Genomic DNA, 17,210 nt, shown 5'->3' on the forward strand with positions numbered 1-17,210 from the left:
TCATTATGAACTCCCCAGAAACACAGACACACTAAGACCTAGGGCTCGAACTTAGGATCACAAAAGTGCTGGCTCAGCCTCTCTGACACGGCCATTATGAACCTCTCACCTCAGAGGCTTTGTAGATTGGGATGTCGTACACTCCATCCTTCAGCTGACTTGATGGCACCTGTTAATAAGGCACATAAGAGTGGTTACCATGGTAACTAATGAGAGCAAATGATATTCAATCACTTACTTACAAATCATTACAATCACACACACACCGCTATGCTGACAAGGATCGGCCATTACGAACATGACATTGCCATTACAGTAATCAAGTCGTTTACAACCAGGTAAGAACCCATTGAGACAATGAGGAAAAACATGTGAATTCAAAGCACAGCCAAATAAATGTGAGGCGCATTTACAAAAAAATAAACAAGATGATATAAGTCCCCGGTCAACCTTAGATATACCAACTGTTTCTGTACAGCGTACAGCAATGTGGTGTCCTTTCGATGCTACATAAAGACATTATTTTGATGGTCCTCTGCCTGATTCAAAATTACGGTGAAATAAAATCTTACAGCTAAATGACTGTCGTGTTTAAATGCAGGCTTGAAAAACATTAAAAAACCCATTATTCTTACCTGAGATTTATATAGCGCCTTATTCCAAGGGGCTTTAACGCAATTAGAAAATTGTCCATAAGATTATAGCGGTTGAGATAAAGAGTGGGTTATTAAAAGTGGCAGCGTAGTTATGAATGCTCGCAATGGAATGATGCACGGACTCCCGAGTCGCCCTCGGCGATTGAATCAATAATCGCAATACAGTGTCACTATTTGGTTCAAGAATACATTTTAAAAATCACATTGCCGTAAACTGTAGTACCTCAAATGGGTACAAAAGTGACGTAAATCCATACCATACAATATGTAATGTTAAAACATAGAGATTCTTGCACACATACGATTTGATGCGTGTTTTGTAAACTCGACTAATAGAAACGGCAAAGCATCATTCCACTGCGAATGCACTCACATCGCGGACATCACGTGTGTAGCGACATCGTGGATGTCACTGGGTAATGCCGGCTCTAGCGAGGCACGGCGTGCGATGTATTGCCATCGCGGACACCCCGTACATGTGGGTGTAGTACCAGCTCTAGAGGGGCTCGGTGAGCGCTGATAGAGAGCGCTGAGTGGCACCGCGCTCGGCGTGCAGTGCTGGCCCCTATAGGAGGGGGTGTGAGGGTGCCGGCCATAAATGGGGTTAATAAAGGCCATGGCACTCTAGTTGACCCTGGAAGGCACGTGACGGGTAAGATCTATACAGGGGCCCCAAGTGGGGGCTTGGGGTGGTCACGTGTCGGGGTGAGATCTTGCTAGAGGGTTCTAGAAGGTGGTCGTGGCCAAGGGCGGAGCCAGCCACGACCAGTGAGGATATAAACCGGGTCCCGAGAGGGACCGTGGTTCAGCGTTGCTGTTGTTATCCTGAAGATCTATGTTCTACGTCCGAGAAGAGTCACCAACACGTGGACCGGGACCCAAGCCGGGGTCTGGTCCGTTGTAGCTACTCCTAGTGTAATTAGCGTAGTTAGCCTGGTGATCACGTAGCTAGTTACGGTGTAATTAGTGTAGTTAGCCTGGTGGTCCACCACCATAGATTGTTATCTGGTAAAGTGGCAGTTACCCGTTTGTGTTGGTATCAATAAATGTGTTGCCCGTACGCCTGCAACTCAGCTGAATCCACTACAAATCCACTGTCGCATGAAAGCCTCTCCATGCCGTCCTGTTCATGGGAAGAGTTTTCATCATATTTCACCACACTGACCAATCCAAGTTTATGGAGGATGTGTGGAGGATTCAGTCAGATATCACTCACCACTGATGACCAGTGTTTAAATTGACATGAATAGGTACCTAATAGAAGCTAATGAGTAACAGACTGTTACATCATGGGACCTCCTTTGCCAGTAGCAAAATATGATTTGTTTCCCTTCTACGTGACTTTACCGAAAGAACCAAGAATATAAAAAACATACTCTTATAGTATATGATGCATTGTCCTTGATACTGATTGGTCCACACCATAGACAGCTTTCTTTTCAGCCTCGTCTCAAACAGTGCTAGACCAGAGGACACCAAAAGGCATACACAGCCCAAAGACAATGCACAATCAGAGTAATGAGAGCTCAGGGTGAGCATCTACATCATGGGACCTCCTTTGCCAGTAGCAAAATATGATCATAGGGTTTTCCCCTTTTATCTGGCAACAAAACAGGTGTTAAGATGTTAAAACACCAACCTGAAACCTTTTACAAGGAATCATGTCGGCATTAACCACAATGCTTGTGGTCAGAACGCAAACAAAAAACACTCCTTGAAACTGATTGGTCCAAACCAGAGACAGCTTTCTTTTGAGCTTCGTTGCAAACGGTGTTAGACCATGTGAAAAGAGAATGGAGTTTGGCTTATGTAGTGACATCGCGGATATCACTGTGTGGTGCCGGCCCTAGCGAGGCACGGCGTGCTATGCATTGTCAGCGTGGACACCCCATAGGTGGGTGTAGTACCAGCCCTAGAGGGGGCTCGGTGAGCGCTGGGATAGCGCAGTGGCACCACGCGTGGCGTGCAGTGCTGACTCCTACAGGAGGGAGTGTGAGAGTGTCAGCCATGGGATGAGGTTACCCTGGGCCTTAGCACTCTGGTTGACCCTGGAAGGCACGTGACCAATAAGATCTACACAAGGGGCCCCAGGTGGGGGCTAGGGGGTGGTCACGTGTCAGGGTGAGATCCTACGGGAAGGGTTGAGAAACGACAAGAGGTTTCTCGAAGGTGGTCGTGGCCAAGGGCGGGGCCAGCCACGACCCAGCAGCTTTCAAACTGGGTCCCCACAAGGGCCGGGGTTCAGTGTTGCTGTTGTCATCTGAAGATCTACGATCTACGTCCAAGAAGAAGTCACCAACACGTGGACGAGGACCCCAGCTAGGGTCCTGTCCATTGTAGCTACTCCCAGTAACTAGCGTAGTTAACCTGGTGGTCCACCACCATAGGTCATCTGGTAAAGGGGCAGTAACCCCTTTGTGTTATGTGTTGGTGTTAATAAATATGTGTTGCCTCCAAAGAGTACGTCTGCGACTCAGTTGAATCCACTACACTTATATTTTCTTTTAACTAATCTTCAGGCTTAATGAAGGCTGATTGGTATGGAGGACTTGCCAAATGTAACGTAGATACAATATTATCACACAAGTGAAGAGTATCAAAATAAAAATTTTGAATTCACTTCTGAATTGTGACTCAAAAAAATGTAGAAGCCCTGTCTGGAGTTGCTAAGGTTTGTGGATTTTAACAAATTAGTCAACTGTGGCCAAGGGGCACAATCGTGGTCAAGAGCATCAGCTGGTGAGACTCGCATGCCACATGGCACCAGCAGGGAGGGCGGTGGGGGGTAATTACGAGCCTGTGTGAGAGACTAATGTGTGTGTGAACATGGCTATGTGTGTGGGGGTGATGTGTGTGACTGATGTGTGAGACACTGCCGTGTCTGTGTGACCATAGCTATGTGTGTGGGAGTGATGTGTGTGTGAGCATGGCTGTAATTCTGTGAGTGATGTGTGTGTAAGAGTGGGGAGCGGTAGTGTAGCAGTTATTGTGTTGCGCTATGAACCCGGCGACCTGAGTTCGATTCCCGCTCCTGGCCAACACCAGTGACGATTCTCTAAACTGTTTATGGACCTCCCCTAGGTCCATTCAGCCTCAAATAAGTACCTGGTGTGGTATGTAAACATTACCACCGGGGAGTCAAAGGTGGTCCGGTGTGGTGTTGGCCACCCTCCCCCTCGTGTGCTAGCTTACAACACTTGCCTAAACAGTCTGTTCAGGCTATACGGGGGGATCTTTGCCTTTGTATATATGATTAATGTGTGTGTAAGTGTGGCTGTATGTGTGAAAATCATGTGTGTGAGAGGGATGTGTGTGTAAGCGTGTCTGTATGTGTTTGAGTGATTTGCGTGTGGGTGTGTGTGACCATGGCACTATGTATGGCTGTATGCACCTAGTCCCAGAGCTTAAACCTAGAACCTCATCAGTGCTGGTTCTATATGTCTGACATTACCATTATGATCTTCCTGAGAGAAAGATACTGGGACTAAGGGCCTGAACCCAAGACATTAGTGGTACTGGTTCAGGGTCGATGATACCATCACTATGAACATGACACAGCCATTATGAATGGATATTATAAATGCTCTGACAAATAAGGATATCTAGACGAAGGACGTACGATTTGCACGGTTGGCTACGTACGGTGCGAAATAAGTTCAATATAAATGCATACATACTGAATCGAGGATATTTGTTTCTCCTGCATAGACATAAACACAACGCAGCCATTATGAACCCCACATCAGACCAAAAAAGACACCCATACCCAGGGTTCAAACCCAGGGCCTCGAGGGTTGGGACCTCACCTGGTAGATGGACTCCTCAGAGTCCGGACTGGGCTCAAACATAATGTACTGAGTCCAGCGTGAGTCACAAGAGAAGAGAGACATTGAATAAGAAATCACCAGTAAAGAGAATTCTGTAGAATAAACAGCAGTGACCTGTATCCTGGGGAAGAGTTAATTCATTGTGGTAGCCAGCAATGCATCCTGGGGTACATACAATGCATGCTGGGAGATATGTGACGCATCCTTAACAATGCATCATGGGATACCTGCAATGCATCCCACGATAAATATGATGGATTCTGAAGAGGAAAAATTATTTCTGAGAAGCCAGAGCCCAGCAGTGCAATTTGGAAGCACAGATAGGCTCCTCAAATGCATTCTAGTATTTTTATAAAAACAATCAACCTTAGGATGCTCAGCAATGAATTCTAGGAATCCATTAAGGCTAATGCAATGGAATCTAAAGTAGAAAAATTGAAATGGCTTAAGAATGAAGCCATGCATCGTGAGAGGGCAGCAACAGCCCCTCAATGCATACTAGGAATAAAGCAATGTAGTACACAGGACAGCAATGGACTCTGGGAATTGAAATAACGAACTGCATTCTGGGAGGTTAGCAATACATTGTGGGAAAAAAGCAACGCAGTATTGGAGTAGAAAAAAGATGCAATCTTGAAAAAGAGGCAATGCACTTAGGGTTACGTGTACATCAATGGGCATAGATTGGATTAGCCTAGAAGTAGATCAAGAATGGTTCATGACACAACACTGACATAACGCACATCCATAATGATTTCCGAAAAATTCGAAAATATTTTCCCATGATGGCCATTATGAGGCCCCTGAGAAACAGTCCCCCAGACCCATTCATCGACTCAAGGTTCTCAGAGGTGCTGGTTCTGTGTCTCTGAAACAGCCATTATGAACCCCTGCATGCACCAGATAGACAATTCGTTACCTGGTAGACTGGGTCGTCTGTGTCGTCGTCAGGTATCGTCTGCCAAGGGCGCAGGCATGAGGGAAGCAAGGGGAAGCAAAGAGAAGCACAAGGAGGGATAGGGGAGCGAGAGCAACAAAGGGGAGTATGGTATAGCAAGGGGAATCCAGAGGAAGTGAGAGGGAGAAAACAGTAGCAAGGGGGAGATTGGGATGCAAAAAGGCATCGTAGACAAGTGTGAGAAGGCAATGGGGAGTGTGGGGGACCATGGGGAAACAGCAGAGAGCAAAATGAAGGAAGAGGGAGATGAGAGAGGCAAGAGGAGCGAGTGGAAAGATTCAGAAGCAAGGGAGCGGCAAGGAGGAGCAAATGATTCAGGAAGGAGAGGCCAACAGGTACGAAAACGAACCAGAAGGCAGAGAAACAGAAAGGGTAGGCCCAAGAAAAAAAAACAATCAGAGAGCTCGCAGAGATACGGCACGAGCCTGCTGAAAATCTATACCTGTACACGTGAATTAAAGAAACACGCAACCTAAACGAAGATGAGAAGTCACGCTTATGCATCGCTTCTGTAACTCTTTCCAACATGTGTTTGTCTGCGAGTGAAGTGTTTAATTAGTGACAATGACGTTACGTTTCAAGCCGCGCAATGACACGATGTGATATTACGATATGACATCACGCATAACGATGTCATCGGGAGGTGTAGGGGGGGAGGTCATGCATGCCTCGGTCATTATGCCACAACACTGGTTTTAGCGTCCAAACTTTTTCATCAATTTGGTCAGTTTTCTTTCTGGTACTAAGTCCCTATTAGCAACAAACTTTGTTGACTACTATTGGATAATCTTCAAGAGAGTTATCGTACACCCCTATTTGGGATATACTGACGGACCAGGGAAAATGTATAAATGCTTTCAAACTTAGTTGGAAAGTTTAAAAATACCCAGGTCATTTCTAGCAGCTGCATGTCTGGGCCGTGTGTGCCAGACTGTCTGGCATGTGTTTAAAGCTTAGCTAATTAGAAAAAACACACTATATTGACTTTCGGGAATGTGAAGACGAGCTGTTTTTGTGTATTCGGTCTTCTTTTATCAAGAGGATATCTCTGAAATCCCAGAGAACACTCACAATTGGAGAGGATAACGCATCTCAACCCGCTTGCGTCGGCAGTGCAATTTCTTCTCAGAGTATTTTTTTTTATAATCTGGGAAAACTTGACTGGCAGACTGAACCCTGGAGAAAACCCTCAGCAAGAATGAGGAAACATCCATCAAGAGACACCATGTGTGCGAGAGGGGAAAAAAGCTCAGGCAAGTGAAGCTCCATAACCTGGTAAAGGGCGCACGAATCGACCTGCTTATCCTTGCTCTGCTCTTTGTCCGTGCCTTCCTGCTGCTGCTGCTGCTCTGGTTGCTGCGGACGCTGCTTCTGCTGCTGCTGCTTTTGCTCACGTTCACGAAGGGTGAAGATGAGCTGGAAGAGGTTGCGAAGGTCCATCACTAGACCCTCGGCCTGAAGACGGGGGAGGAGAGGGTTGACCGTAGGAGGAAGCGTTGGGATGTGAGGGAAACAAATAGCGGTACCAGTTACCATGGAGCAACAAGGACTGATGGTGATGTTGATAATCACGATGTTGCTTATGATGGTGCTGATATTGAGTGTTCCCTATCTATCTGTATCTCTTTCAGTATCACCATTTCCCCCATGTCTCAGGATACACAGTAATGGCTGCCCCTCTAAGATGACGATGATGACGTTTACTCTTGCTGCTGCGGTTAATCATGATAATAATGATGATGCTGCTAAGGATATGATACTGATACAGTTGATGCTGATGAGCAGTGAATGCGTCTCTGCCCAAACACGGCAACCCTCTGCCCGGGTCACCATGTCTGTGTCTTTCTGCTTCTGTGTCCCCCTAATCCAAAACGTGACCCTGTGTCTCACAGCGTGTCCCCCTCATCCCCCGTGTGTCCCCGTGTCTCACAGCGTGCGCCGTCTTCACGGCGTAGAACCGGTGATCCCCCTCCGTGCCGCACACAAAACCAAACGCTCTGTGGTCGCTGACGTCGCGTGCGATGAATGACACCTTGTGCACGGGGTGCTCGTGTTGTAGGACCTGCAAGCACAAGAGTCTGATTCAGTCAAAGTACAAAGTTGAGGCTTCCTTGAGAAAAAAACGACTTTCCATTGACTTTCTGGAGTGGTGTAATGTCACTGCATGGCCGTATTAGAACGTAAAAGTGATGTCAATCATCATCAACACCATCAGCCATTATTTAACCAAGCTGCCACGATCTCTAACCATCTTATCATGGGACCCTTTTCCAGTATCAAAATATGAACAATAATAATAGGTTTTACTCTTTCTAGCAAAAAAACAGGCTCAAACACCAAATATATACCGTTGGCAAGGAATAAAATCTGCATAAACCACACGTATTTGTGGTGAAGATGGAAACAAACATGCTCTGATAATATATGCATTGTCTTTGAAATGGATTGACCGACACCAAAGAGAGCCTTCTTTATGGCCTAGTTTCAACAGTGTCAGACCAGAGAACGCCAGAAAGCAGACAGTAGAAAGACGACGCCACACGTATCAGAGCATTTATAGCTCGGGGTGAGCAGCTGCATCATGGGACACCTTTTGCCAGTAATAAAGTATGACAAATAAGAATAGGTTTTACCCTTTCTGGAAATAAAACAGGTGTTAAGATGTCCAAACGCTAAATAGATACCTTTATGCATCTTTCAATACGACAATCCATCTAGCACCTGCGCACGAGCTGATGTCATTGCCCCATCTGCGCAGTGGATGGGGCAATGTCCCTCTCAGGTGTTCCCTCCCTTTGGCTGCCACTCAGCTATTCGTATAGACCATGGGCCATGATCCCTTATCGCCACGTGTCCTGCCCAAGCAGACTTACTGGATTATTTTGTGTTACTTTTCTTGATGTTAACTTTGAAGCCCCATTTATCATGAATGAAGTTTAAAACTCGTGACATGCAGGAATATCTAAAGTTCCTCCAAGAGCCACTTGCTGTTTGGGCTGCATCTTCCTTAAAGTGGAATCTTCCAAAAGTTTTTAATAATGGGAAAAAACTACACACACAACCAAAGATTCCCATCTGGATAAATAAGCCGAATCACATCACCTTTGTTATTTATGCCACTGTTTTCCTTTCTCTGCCTTATATGTACTCTCTGTCTCATGCGTACTGCCTCATTCATTGTGACCATTAATCTGAAGGAGGATTTGCTTGCATATACCATACATATGTAGTGATTGACTCAGAGATACTAAGAGTAAGAGGCACTCTGTTTATTAACATCCTTAACAGTTCACACTTAGTAACTATAGCTCCCAGTCAGGACAGCTGGCAGACTGCCCGACTGACGACGCCGAGATGGTGAAGACGTAGATGGCGGCAAAGACTCCAGCAGCAGCACAGCGAGGGGATCCCACTCCAGCCAACAGCCCGGAGCCTTTGCTCGGGGTCCCCTTTTATCCTCCCAGCATGGCCTCGCTCCGCCCCTACCACGCCCCCCTTCTAGAACCTACTAGTGGGTTCCCGGGCTTCCCTCACGTGCCCCCTCTGTAACCTTTCCCCTACATTCCTCTCTCTGGTCTATCACGTGACCTGCTGTCAGACAGGGCTGCTGCAACTGCAGATCCCCTTCTCTGCCAGCAACAAGCGCTATGCTACGTAGTGATCAATTCCATGTCACTACACATACATAGCAGACCGTTGTGGCAAGTGCTGTTAGCAAGGAGCTCTTAAGGCCTGCATATCACATGAGGGGGTAATGTGGCCAACACCATGCCTGGCTTTCTTTGTCTTCCTGGTGCTGATGTTTACTCACCACACCAGGTAGCATTACAAGGCCTGGGGTCGGTTTTTAAATAACTAACTACTGACGTTAGCCGTGGCTAGGAATCGAACTAAGGCCAGGGGTTCATCGTACAGCAGCGTTAACTACAGCGATAACGCATACATACATACATGTATGTGCAGTGAACAATAACGCACTGTATAATATCTACAATGATAATGCAACTGATAATGATGTTGATGATACAGATGGAATCTGCAGTTGCAAATAATACCAGTACTGCTGCTGATGATGATGATGCTACTGATTCAGCTGCCAAAGATGATGATACTACCGTTGCTGCTGATGATGGTGATGGCTACTCACTCCACACCGCTCGTCGTAAATCCGGATTCCGGAGAAGGAGACGGACACAATGATCCTCGGCTTGTGTTGCCCATGGGCCCTCGCTACTGCAGCCATTCCCTGCAGCAACAACCACAGCCACCAAGCAGCCTCCGTTATTCAACCACACACGCAGCCCCGTCTCCGTTATTTAACCACACATTTAGCCTGGTCTCTCTATTTAAAGGAAGACTCAACCAAATAAAAACCGAGGTCTTCTCTAGTAGCCGCATATGGCTGGTTGTGTCCTGGGCTGTTTGACATGGGTTTGAGGTTTCCTTAATGGAAAAAAACACCAGATAGCACTGTAGTAATGTCACTTGGAATACTACACTGGTGCGTCTGAAAACCAATTTAACTTCTTTATCTCATAAATGAAGCTTCAAGCTCGTGTCAGACAGCTTGGGGCATACATACAGCCTGGGTATGCATCTACAAGGGCTGCTTGTCTTATAGGTTGAATTTGGCTTTAAACTTAAATAAATTATACACGGTTCGTACTTTTCAAGCAGATATGACTCTGTTTGGGTATATCTGGTATAAGGATTGAGTGTTGTGCGGATAACCAGGTGCGCAGATATTTACAGAGTGCCTTAACGCAAGGCACTTTACGTAGTTTAAAAGTGGTACAAAAGCAGGGCGATTTAAATGGCAAAAGCGTGCAAACTAGCCAACGAAAGAGTGACCGTAACAAGGGCATATGGGGTCACGGACGAGCAGGGGAGCAACGGGATGGAGTGGAGGGACGAGAGGAAGGAGGAGGAATGGAATGGGCAATGGAGAAGAGGTGAGTTTTAAGAGAGGAACGAAAGGAGGTTAAGGAGGGGGCCTGCTTAATGTGCAAGGAAAGTTTATTGAAGTGGAGGGATGCAAGGAGGGAGGAAGATCGAAAACGAGATTGGGCATAGAGAGAAGGAGCGACAGAGAGAGACAGATAGAAGATTGTGAACGAAGAGCACGAGGGGGGGGGACATAAAAATAGATGAGAGAGGCAAGATAAGGTAGGATAAAAGGCCATGGAGAGATTTAAAGAGTGTTAGGTATTTGAAAAGACAACGGTGCAGTAAACGGAAAGCGAGTGAAGTTGATTGAGGAGAGGTAAAGTGTGATAATTAAATGGGAAATTTAACTTTATGGCTTCGTGGATCTGGAGGGTTGTGAAGATGCAGCTGTGTCGTGGATACGCAGGTGTTTTGGATATTAGGCACGTGCCAATTCACCTCTCTGGTGGTATGATGAATTGTTGTGATTGGGGGAGGGCGATTGCAATTCCATTCAAGAATCGATTCTGTCACGTCTCGTTTTTAAACGTCTCTCTTGTGGTAATCGTTTCTGTTATTTTCTCGCTTATTAAAGTTTGTCCTTGCCTCTAACCTAAATGTAACATCAGCATATAATTTGCAAACATTTTGCATACATTTTAAATAACCGATTCCTACACATATTGTATCCGAGCTTAATAATTAATGTTAATTGACAAATTGATGCGTTGTTACATGCCTAATCTGTTAGCCCGCATATGAAGTTGTTTGTGGAAAATCCAGTGTGCATACACGTAGGTTTTGTTGATACGTGACTGCACTCTTATCCAGGCTCATGGGTGGATCCTCTTATCCGCAGAAAAGTGCGGATCATCGGATACATTTGCTGCGACTTCCGTGCGACTCCTTTTACGTGCGTTTGAGCACGGATAATGGGATATGTGACGTGCTTCCAGGTCAAGTCAGGTCATGCCCAACTCGGACCCAATCGGATGAATTTTGCCAAGACTTGTGGTCCATTCCTCTTATCCGTACAAGTCTGTGTGCAATGCGAAGAATAACCATGCGGAAATTAGGAAGATCTATGAATCGATTTTCACCGTACACAGGTTTACTAAGACGTTGCTTTTTGGACGTGCGGTTTTCCAGATTGGCTGCTTTTAGAATATGCGGGTTTCTGGATATGAGGGTTTTGCGGATATTGGGAGCAACATTGCAGTTATTCGGACAGCACCTTCAGTTTAATCATGGAATCCTGACACATGCGGTCGCCGCGTGCCGCTGCCACCAAGTCGACCCCGATCATCTTGGCCCGGTAGCGAACGCCGTCGCCCTTGAACCGCTGAATCAGCGCTGTGTCGCTTTTATCTTGACCTGGGGGAGGGAGGCAGTAGATGGATCATCATCATCATCAGCAGCAGCATCAGTAGCGGAAGCATCATCAGTAACAGGAGTAACAGTTGTAGCAGCAGCTGAAGCTACGGGAGTAATAAGAATAGTAGTAGCACCATCATCATCGATCATCACGAATAGGAGCATCAGCAGCAGTAACATCATCTTCATCATCAGCAACAGTATCCCTTGTCCCCTTAGACAGGAATGACAAGAATTCCTGTTAGCCGCATAAATCATTTACATAGCAGATGTCTCATTAATTTCCTCATGAGTAATGAGTGACATGGTTTAGTGTGCGTGCTGGTGGGTGTCTATAATACGGCCATTATAAACTATCAGACAGAGACAGATCCATGACCCAGGGCTCCAGCCCGACATCCCAGTGGTGCTGGTTCAGTGGCACTTCTTCTTATTGCATACAGCAAAGTGAATAGCAACTTGAAGATCTATATCCAAGTTTGAAAGCCATGCGATGTTGGCAGTGGTTCACAGTGCGGTCTATGGTTTGGTCAGGGTCTGCTGAGTTGATGACATTTGTTCATATTTTGAGAACACTTAAGAGGTGGGCCACGTGAAGGCTGTCATCTCCCACCCAAAAGTGTCTCTGACGCGGCCATTATGAACCTGTCATGGTTCGTTATGAACCCTCCCGTCTACTCACCCTTGCGACTCTGGGGAGAGTTGCGAAGAGCACGGAAGGGGCCTGAACGGTCCAGAGTCAGGCGAAACAGGAGAGACGGGGAGAGAGCGAGAAAAAGGGAATGGTTGGGAACAGAACAGAGGAGGGATTGTAACAGGATAGGAAATTGGAGGGTGAAACGTGAAAGCAAAACATGAGAGAAACGGGACAGAAGAAGACAACAACAGAATGAGATGATGATAGAACAAGACACAGATGAGAACAAAATGCTGTGAGAACAGAATTAGACAGGACCCGAACAAAAGAAAGGACAAAAGATAAAAAAACACAAAATGAGACGAAAACTGAATGACAAGAGAACAAAATGGGCTCTCGCCAGGATTACAAATAAGTAAATAATTACAAATAACAAGATGAGATGAGTACAGAAGAAAATCAAACGAAACATTTCTACTTCAGATCATTCACAAACACTCCGATTAAACGTCGGGCTGCAAAGCATCATGGGAGAATCCCACAAGGCAATGCACTGTCCATTCACACCACTGACACGTGTGTCCACCACAACCACCAACAATAGCAAGTTTTTTTATACAAACGTTCATATTTTATTTTGATATTTTGTTTCACCTTTAACTCTTTAAAACCATTTACATATTTGTTTTATTTGACACCTTCAAACATTTTCTGCAATCCACAGAAAAATAATGACGGAGATTAAAATGTTTCACTTGTAAATGTCTCTCACAGCGAGCAGTAACAACGTTGCATCGTGTCACACAATGGCCCCGGAAGATCACTTCACAGAGATACTTCTGAAGTCACTTCAACAACCAATTAGCCACAAATATGTTTTATTGCATTGCAATCCAACTGATATGTTGATCCCTGAGAACTATATTAAGCTATATTAAGTCAAACACATTTAATATGCTTTAGTGTACAGTAAATGGTGTCCATAAACACAATTCACACTTGAGAAAGCAGTGTTAATCGCAGGATTTCAGTCGTGTTGCCTCAGTGTTTCTGAAAAAATCCATCATAAGCTCCCTACACAGCTGCCTAAAAATGAGACCACTTGACGAAGCAGCCAGTACGAGAAGTGACACAAATAGCGCATTTTTTTTTCTCTGCTATGGTCTCGTTAATATAACAGGTGTGAAATTCATCAGATTTTCGCCACAGTCTCTTAACCGCGGGTGGAATGCGTAAATTACCCTAATTGAGCAGAGGTGATTTTATAGTCGTTCAATTGCAGGTCTATTTATATTTTATTTTTATTGCCAATTATGACCCAATTGTGCTCTTTTGGGAGCTTTTTTATCAGGAGGTGAATAAACGCCTCCTTTGGAACTGCTACAGGTGGCAACAGCCCTTCAAAGGAGACACAACAGAAAGGAACAGCCCTTCCCTGGCATATAACAGGTGTGAAATTAATCAGATTAAACGTCTCCTTTGGAACTGCTACAGGTGGCAACGGCCCTTCAAAGGAGACACAACACAACAGCTCTTCCCTGGCAGCTGCAGGAGCAGGCTGCGAGTCCTGGGCTGGCACCAGTGTTAAGCTTCACTCAGGGCAAAATAATTTTAAAGAGACTTTTAGGCACGCTCTAGCAATGCCACCGTGGCATTACTGCCACAGTGACTTGTCACGTCACTCCAGTGACATCACAATAGCGGGGCCATTTTTCAACCGCCTAAAAGAGACAGAGATAGATGCCAAGTTCCAGGGTTCTTATCCCGAACCCACATTCTCAGTGGTGCCGATTAAGATTTCCAAGTACAGCCATTATGAACATGCTGAGCCACTTGGTAACTTGTTATATCATAGAATGTGGCACGGTGTGTGTAAAATGCCAACATACACGTGTACTTTATGGTGCGGTGATGTTTTACGAGGAGGCAAAGTTCACAATGCTTCCCAATGTTACAAAATATTAACCCAAGGAAGTCACAACTTTCTGGGCAAATATTAAACTGAATTTTAATGAACAAGGAGGAGCTGGTTTTAGGTGGCTCGGGGGGGGGGCAGCTCAGGGGGAGGCAGCTCCGCTGAGGCCCTGTCTTCATGGTTTGAGCCCTTTGTCTAGATTTATTTATATCTCATTGTGTTTATAATGGCCAACATGTCAGGTTAACAAAGGCTGTGTCAGAGAAGTCAAGCTGGCACCCATAAAAGTCTAGGTTTGAATCTGAGTCTCAGCCAAGTGTGATCAAAATGGTTACGTGTTGTGAAATTAATGCCAGCTTGGTCACCATTGACACTTCAAAATGAAACCCATAGATCACTGCTTTACAATCATTCAGATTTTTTTTCTCACTTAATTAGGCTGAACCCAGCTATGAAGCTCAAATTTACAAACACCTGAAAAGACCGATATGAGATGAAACGGTCTTTTAACAATGCAGCATCAAACGCTTACATGCGAATGGGTTGAGGTGTGTTTGTGTGTTGAATGAGCCTGTGCTGCGCTACAAACCCAGAGAGCTCAGTTCATTTCCTGCTCACGGCCAACTCCAGTGACGATTATCTGAACCGGTCCTGGGCCTCCCCTAGGTCAATTCAGCTTCAAATTAGTGCCTAGTGCGGTGTGTAAACATCGCCACTGGGGAGACACTGGCGGTCGAGCATGGTGCTGGTCACCCACCCTGTCGTGCGCCATGCCGAGCTTCATCGATGCTCGCTAACAGCACTTTCCCCAACATTCTAATTATGCTATACGGGAGATATTTGTCTCTGTATGTAAGTGAGAAATATGCGCGCATGAACTTGTGTGTATGCGTCCGTCACGTTACCTCTTCTTCTTTCCTTCTTGCCAAGCGCCCCTCCCTGTGCTTCACTCTCCATAGACATCCTCGCCACAAACGGGTGCTCGCTAACACACCCACAACAATATGGTCAGTAGATCCATGATGATAATGATGACGATGATGCTGCTGATGATGATGTTGGCAATGATAATGAAAACGATGCTGCTTCTTATGATGATGCTGCAGCTGATGATGACAATACTGACAATGCATTTTCTAAGCACACCCACCTCCTGTATACTCGTTAAGCGGCCTTGGTAAGTTAGCGACTTGAGTCGGTGAAGAGAAATGGGGACGAAATGAAGCGGAAGTCACGCTGCCTGTGACCTTTGAACGGTCGTGACCAAGGCAAGGTCAGGGCAATTATGTCATCGTGTTTGACCTGCGAACGAGAGTGTAGACATCCTAAGAGTCAGGGTACATGTACAGCCTTTTGTGACCCCACTGCTAGATGAGGGCCTTCCTAAGCCATGAAGTTCATGGGGAATATTTAACCATACTTCACGATGCTGGCCAGCACGGTTTGGTGAAGATAGGAAGCGCAGATGGGGAAGCATAGAAGTACAGTACAACAATGGATTTTGTTGCACTGAAGGGCCCAGAGTGTCCCTCCTCCAATGAAGGTGCAGCAGTACTCATCACTGTCCGTGGCCCTGAGCTGCCAGTTCGTGTTCACATTTTCAAGACAGGGGCAAGTCGATTCACAAGTTAACCACCATCGTTGGTGTAGACCAAATTGCCACTGGTCGTTTTATAAAACCCCAAGACAGGGAGCTGCTGTTGCCGCTACCGGTAACCACTGATGTTGGTGATTATCATCATCATGACTCATTATCATCATGAGTTGATCTTTGATCAAGATTTGAACTTGCAACAATGTTATCGTGAGTTGAGCATTCTGACCACAGTGACACCTGCTCAGGTATGAGTGATGAGAACCCAAAGGGAGAATTAATCTGGTTCTATGAGCTTCAACCATTAATAAAGACCACTAAGGGAACCTTAGTCTGGCTTTATGAGGGTTACATTTTATTAATGAACCCTAGGTGATCCTTAAACTGGCTCAAGGAGCCACTGACCAATAATAAAATCTGTAAATGAAGTGAAAACCCATAATAACAGGAAATAGCGTAGCCTGGAAAACCATACATTTAAAAAGCACACATAAAAGTGTACACAAAGCACTCAGCCCTGTGTGCATTATCCCAACACAATCAGCAGTTCCTAAAAAACTGTGCTGTGTTCGACTTGTCTTCGGTCACCATTTAAATACATGTGTGCAAATGTGACCAGCTGACAGGCAGGAGTGAGACATAGAGATAAATACTTACTGTACATATATGTTTCCCAGAAGCAGACTGCAGCAGTGAGCATTGGTGACTATATTTTACCATTGAGACCAAAGAAGCATGAAACCGGTTGTCTCTCTGTCTCACTGCTGCCTGTCAGTCGATCACATTTTCTCAAATTTATTTTGATGGTAACCTAAGACAAGAGGACGAGAATGCAAATATTCAGGAACTACTAATAGTTTTGCATAAGGGGTGAGTGCTTTTTTATACGTTCCTGTGAATGTTTTTTTTTACTCATGAAACCACTGTCATGGAAACTTAAAAGAGCCTTTGTTTGGCTTTATGAGCCTCAGGCATTAGTACTAAACCCTAAAAGAGCATTAGTTTAGCTTTATGATCCTTAGCCAATGACTGAAGCCAAAGGAAGACATTGGTTTGGTTTTATGGGCATTAGTAATTGACACTGACACCGAAGGGAACTATAGTCTATGAGACATTAACAACGAACCCTCAAAATCAAGAATGGAAATTCATCCCTGATTAAATATGTGTGGAGTGGTGCTCAACTTTCTCCACAGCCCCAAATCAGCAAGAAATTTCCAAATCCCCTTGCCGAGGGACAGCCATACCAAATGGTGACCTAGACTGTTGACTTTACACGAAGTATTGCAGGTCATAAATGCAACATTTAAACATCTCAATAAA

General features: G+C 45.3%; 1 protein-coding gene across 9 annotated transcripts in view; it reads right to left on the reverse strand.

Annotated features, from left to right (window-relative positions):
- Positions 1–17,210, reverse strand: part of LOC116938836 (disabled homolog 1-like) — a 36,515-nt gene that overhangs the window by 7,471 nt on the left and 11,834 nt on the right. For 2 of the 9 annotated variants that reach the window (XM_032946542.2, XM_032946562.2), the window contains 10 exons: positions 15,444–15,595; positions 15,199–15,278; positions 12,424–12,465; positions 11,602–11,741; positions 9,589–9,687; positions 7,372–7,503; positions 6,714–6,896; positions 5,403–5,441; positions 4,463–4,510; positions 110–169 (listed from right to left, as the gene is read on the reverse strand). In XM_032946542.2, coding sequence (XP_032802433.1) covers positions 110–169; positions 4,463–4,510; positions 5,403–5,441; positions 6,714–6,896; positions 7,372–7,503; positions 9,589–9,687; positions 11,602–11,741; positions 12,424–12,465; positions 15,199–15,256 — 801 coding nt within the window. In that variant the 5' untranslated portion in view covers positions 15,257–15,278; positions 15,444–15,595. Of the gene's footprint in view, positions 1–109; positions 170–4,462; positions 4,511–5,402; positions 5,442–6,713; positions 6,897–7,371; positions 7,504–9,588; positions 9,688–11,601; positions 11,742–11,875; positions 12,388–12,423; positions 12,466–15,198; positions 15,279–15,443; positions 15,596–16,544; positions 16,699–17,210 lie in introns of those variants that run through there. The other 7 variants (XM_076066266.1, XM_076066263.1, XM_032946552.2 and 4 more) reach the window with 6 other exon arrangements.

Source organism: Petromyzon marinus, chromosome 1, assembly GCF_048934315.1.
Source record: "Petromyzon marinus isolate PM22_M1 ecotype Great Lakes invasive population chromosome 1, UKy_Petmar_22M1.pri1.0, whole genome shotgun sequence".
NCBI lineage: Eukaryota > Metazoa > Chordata > Hyperoartia > Petromyzontiformes > Petromyzontidae > Petromyzon > Petromyzon marinus.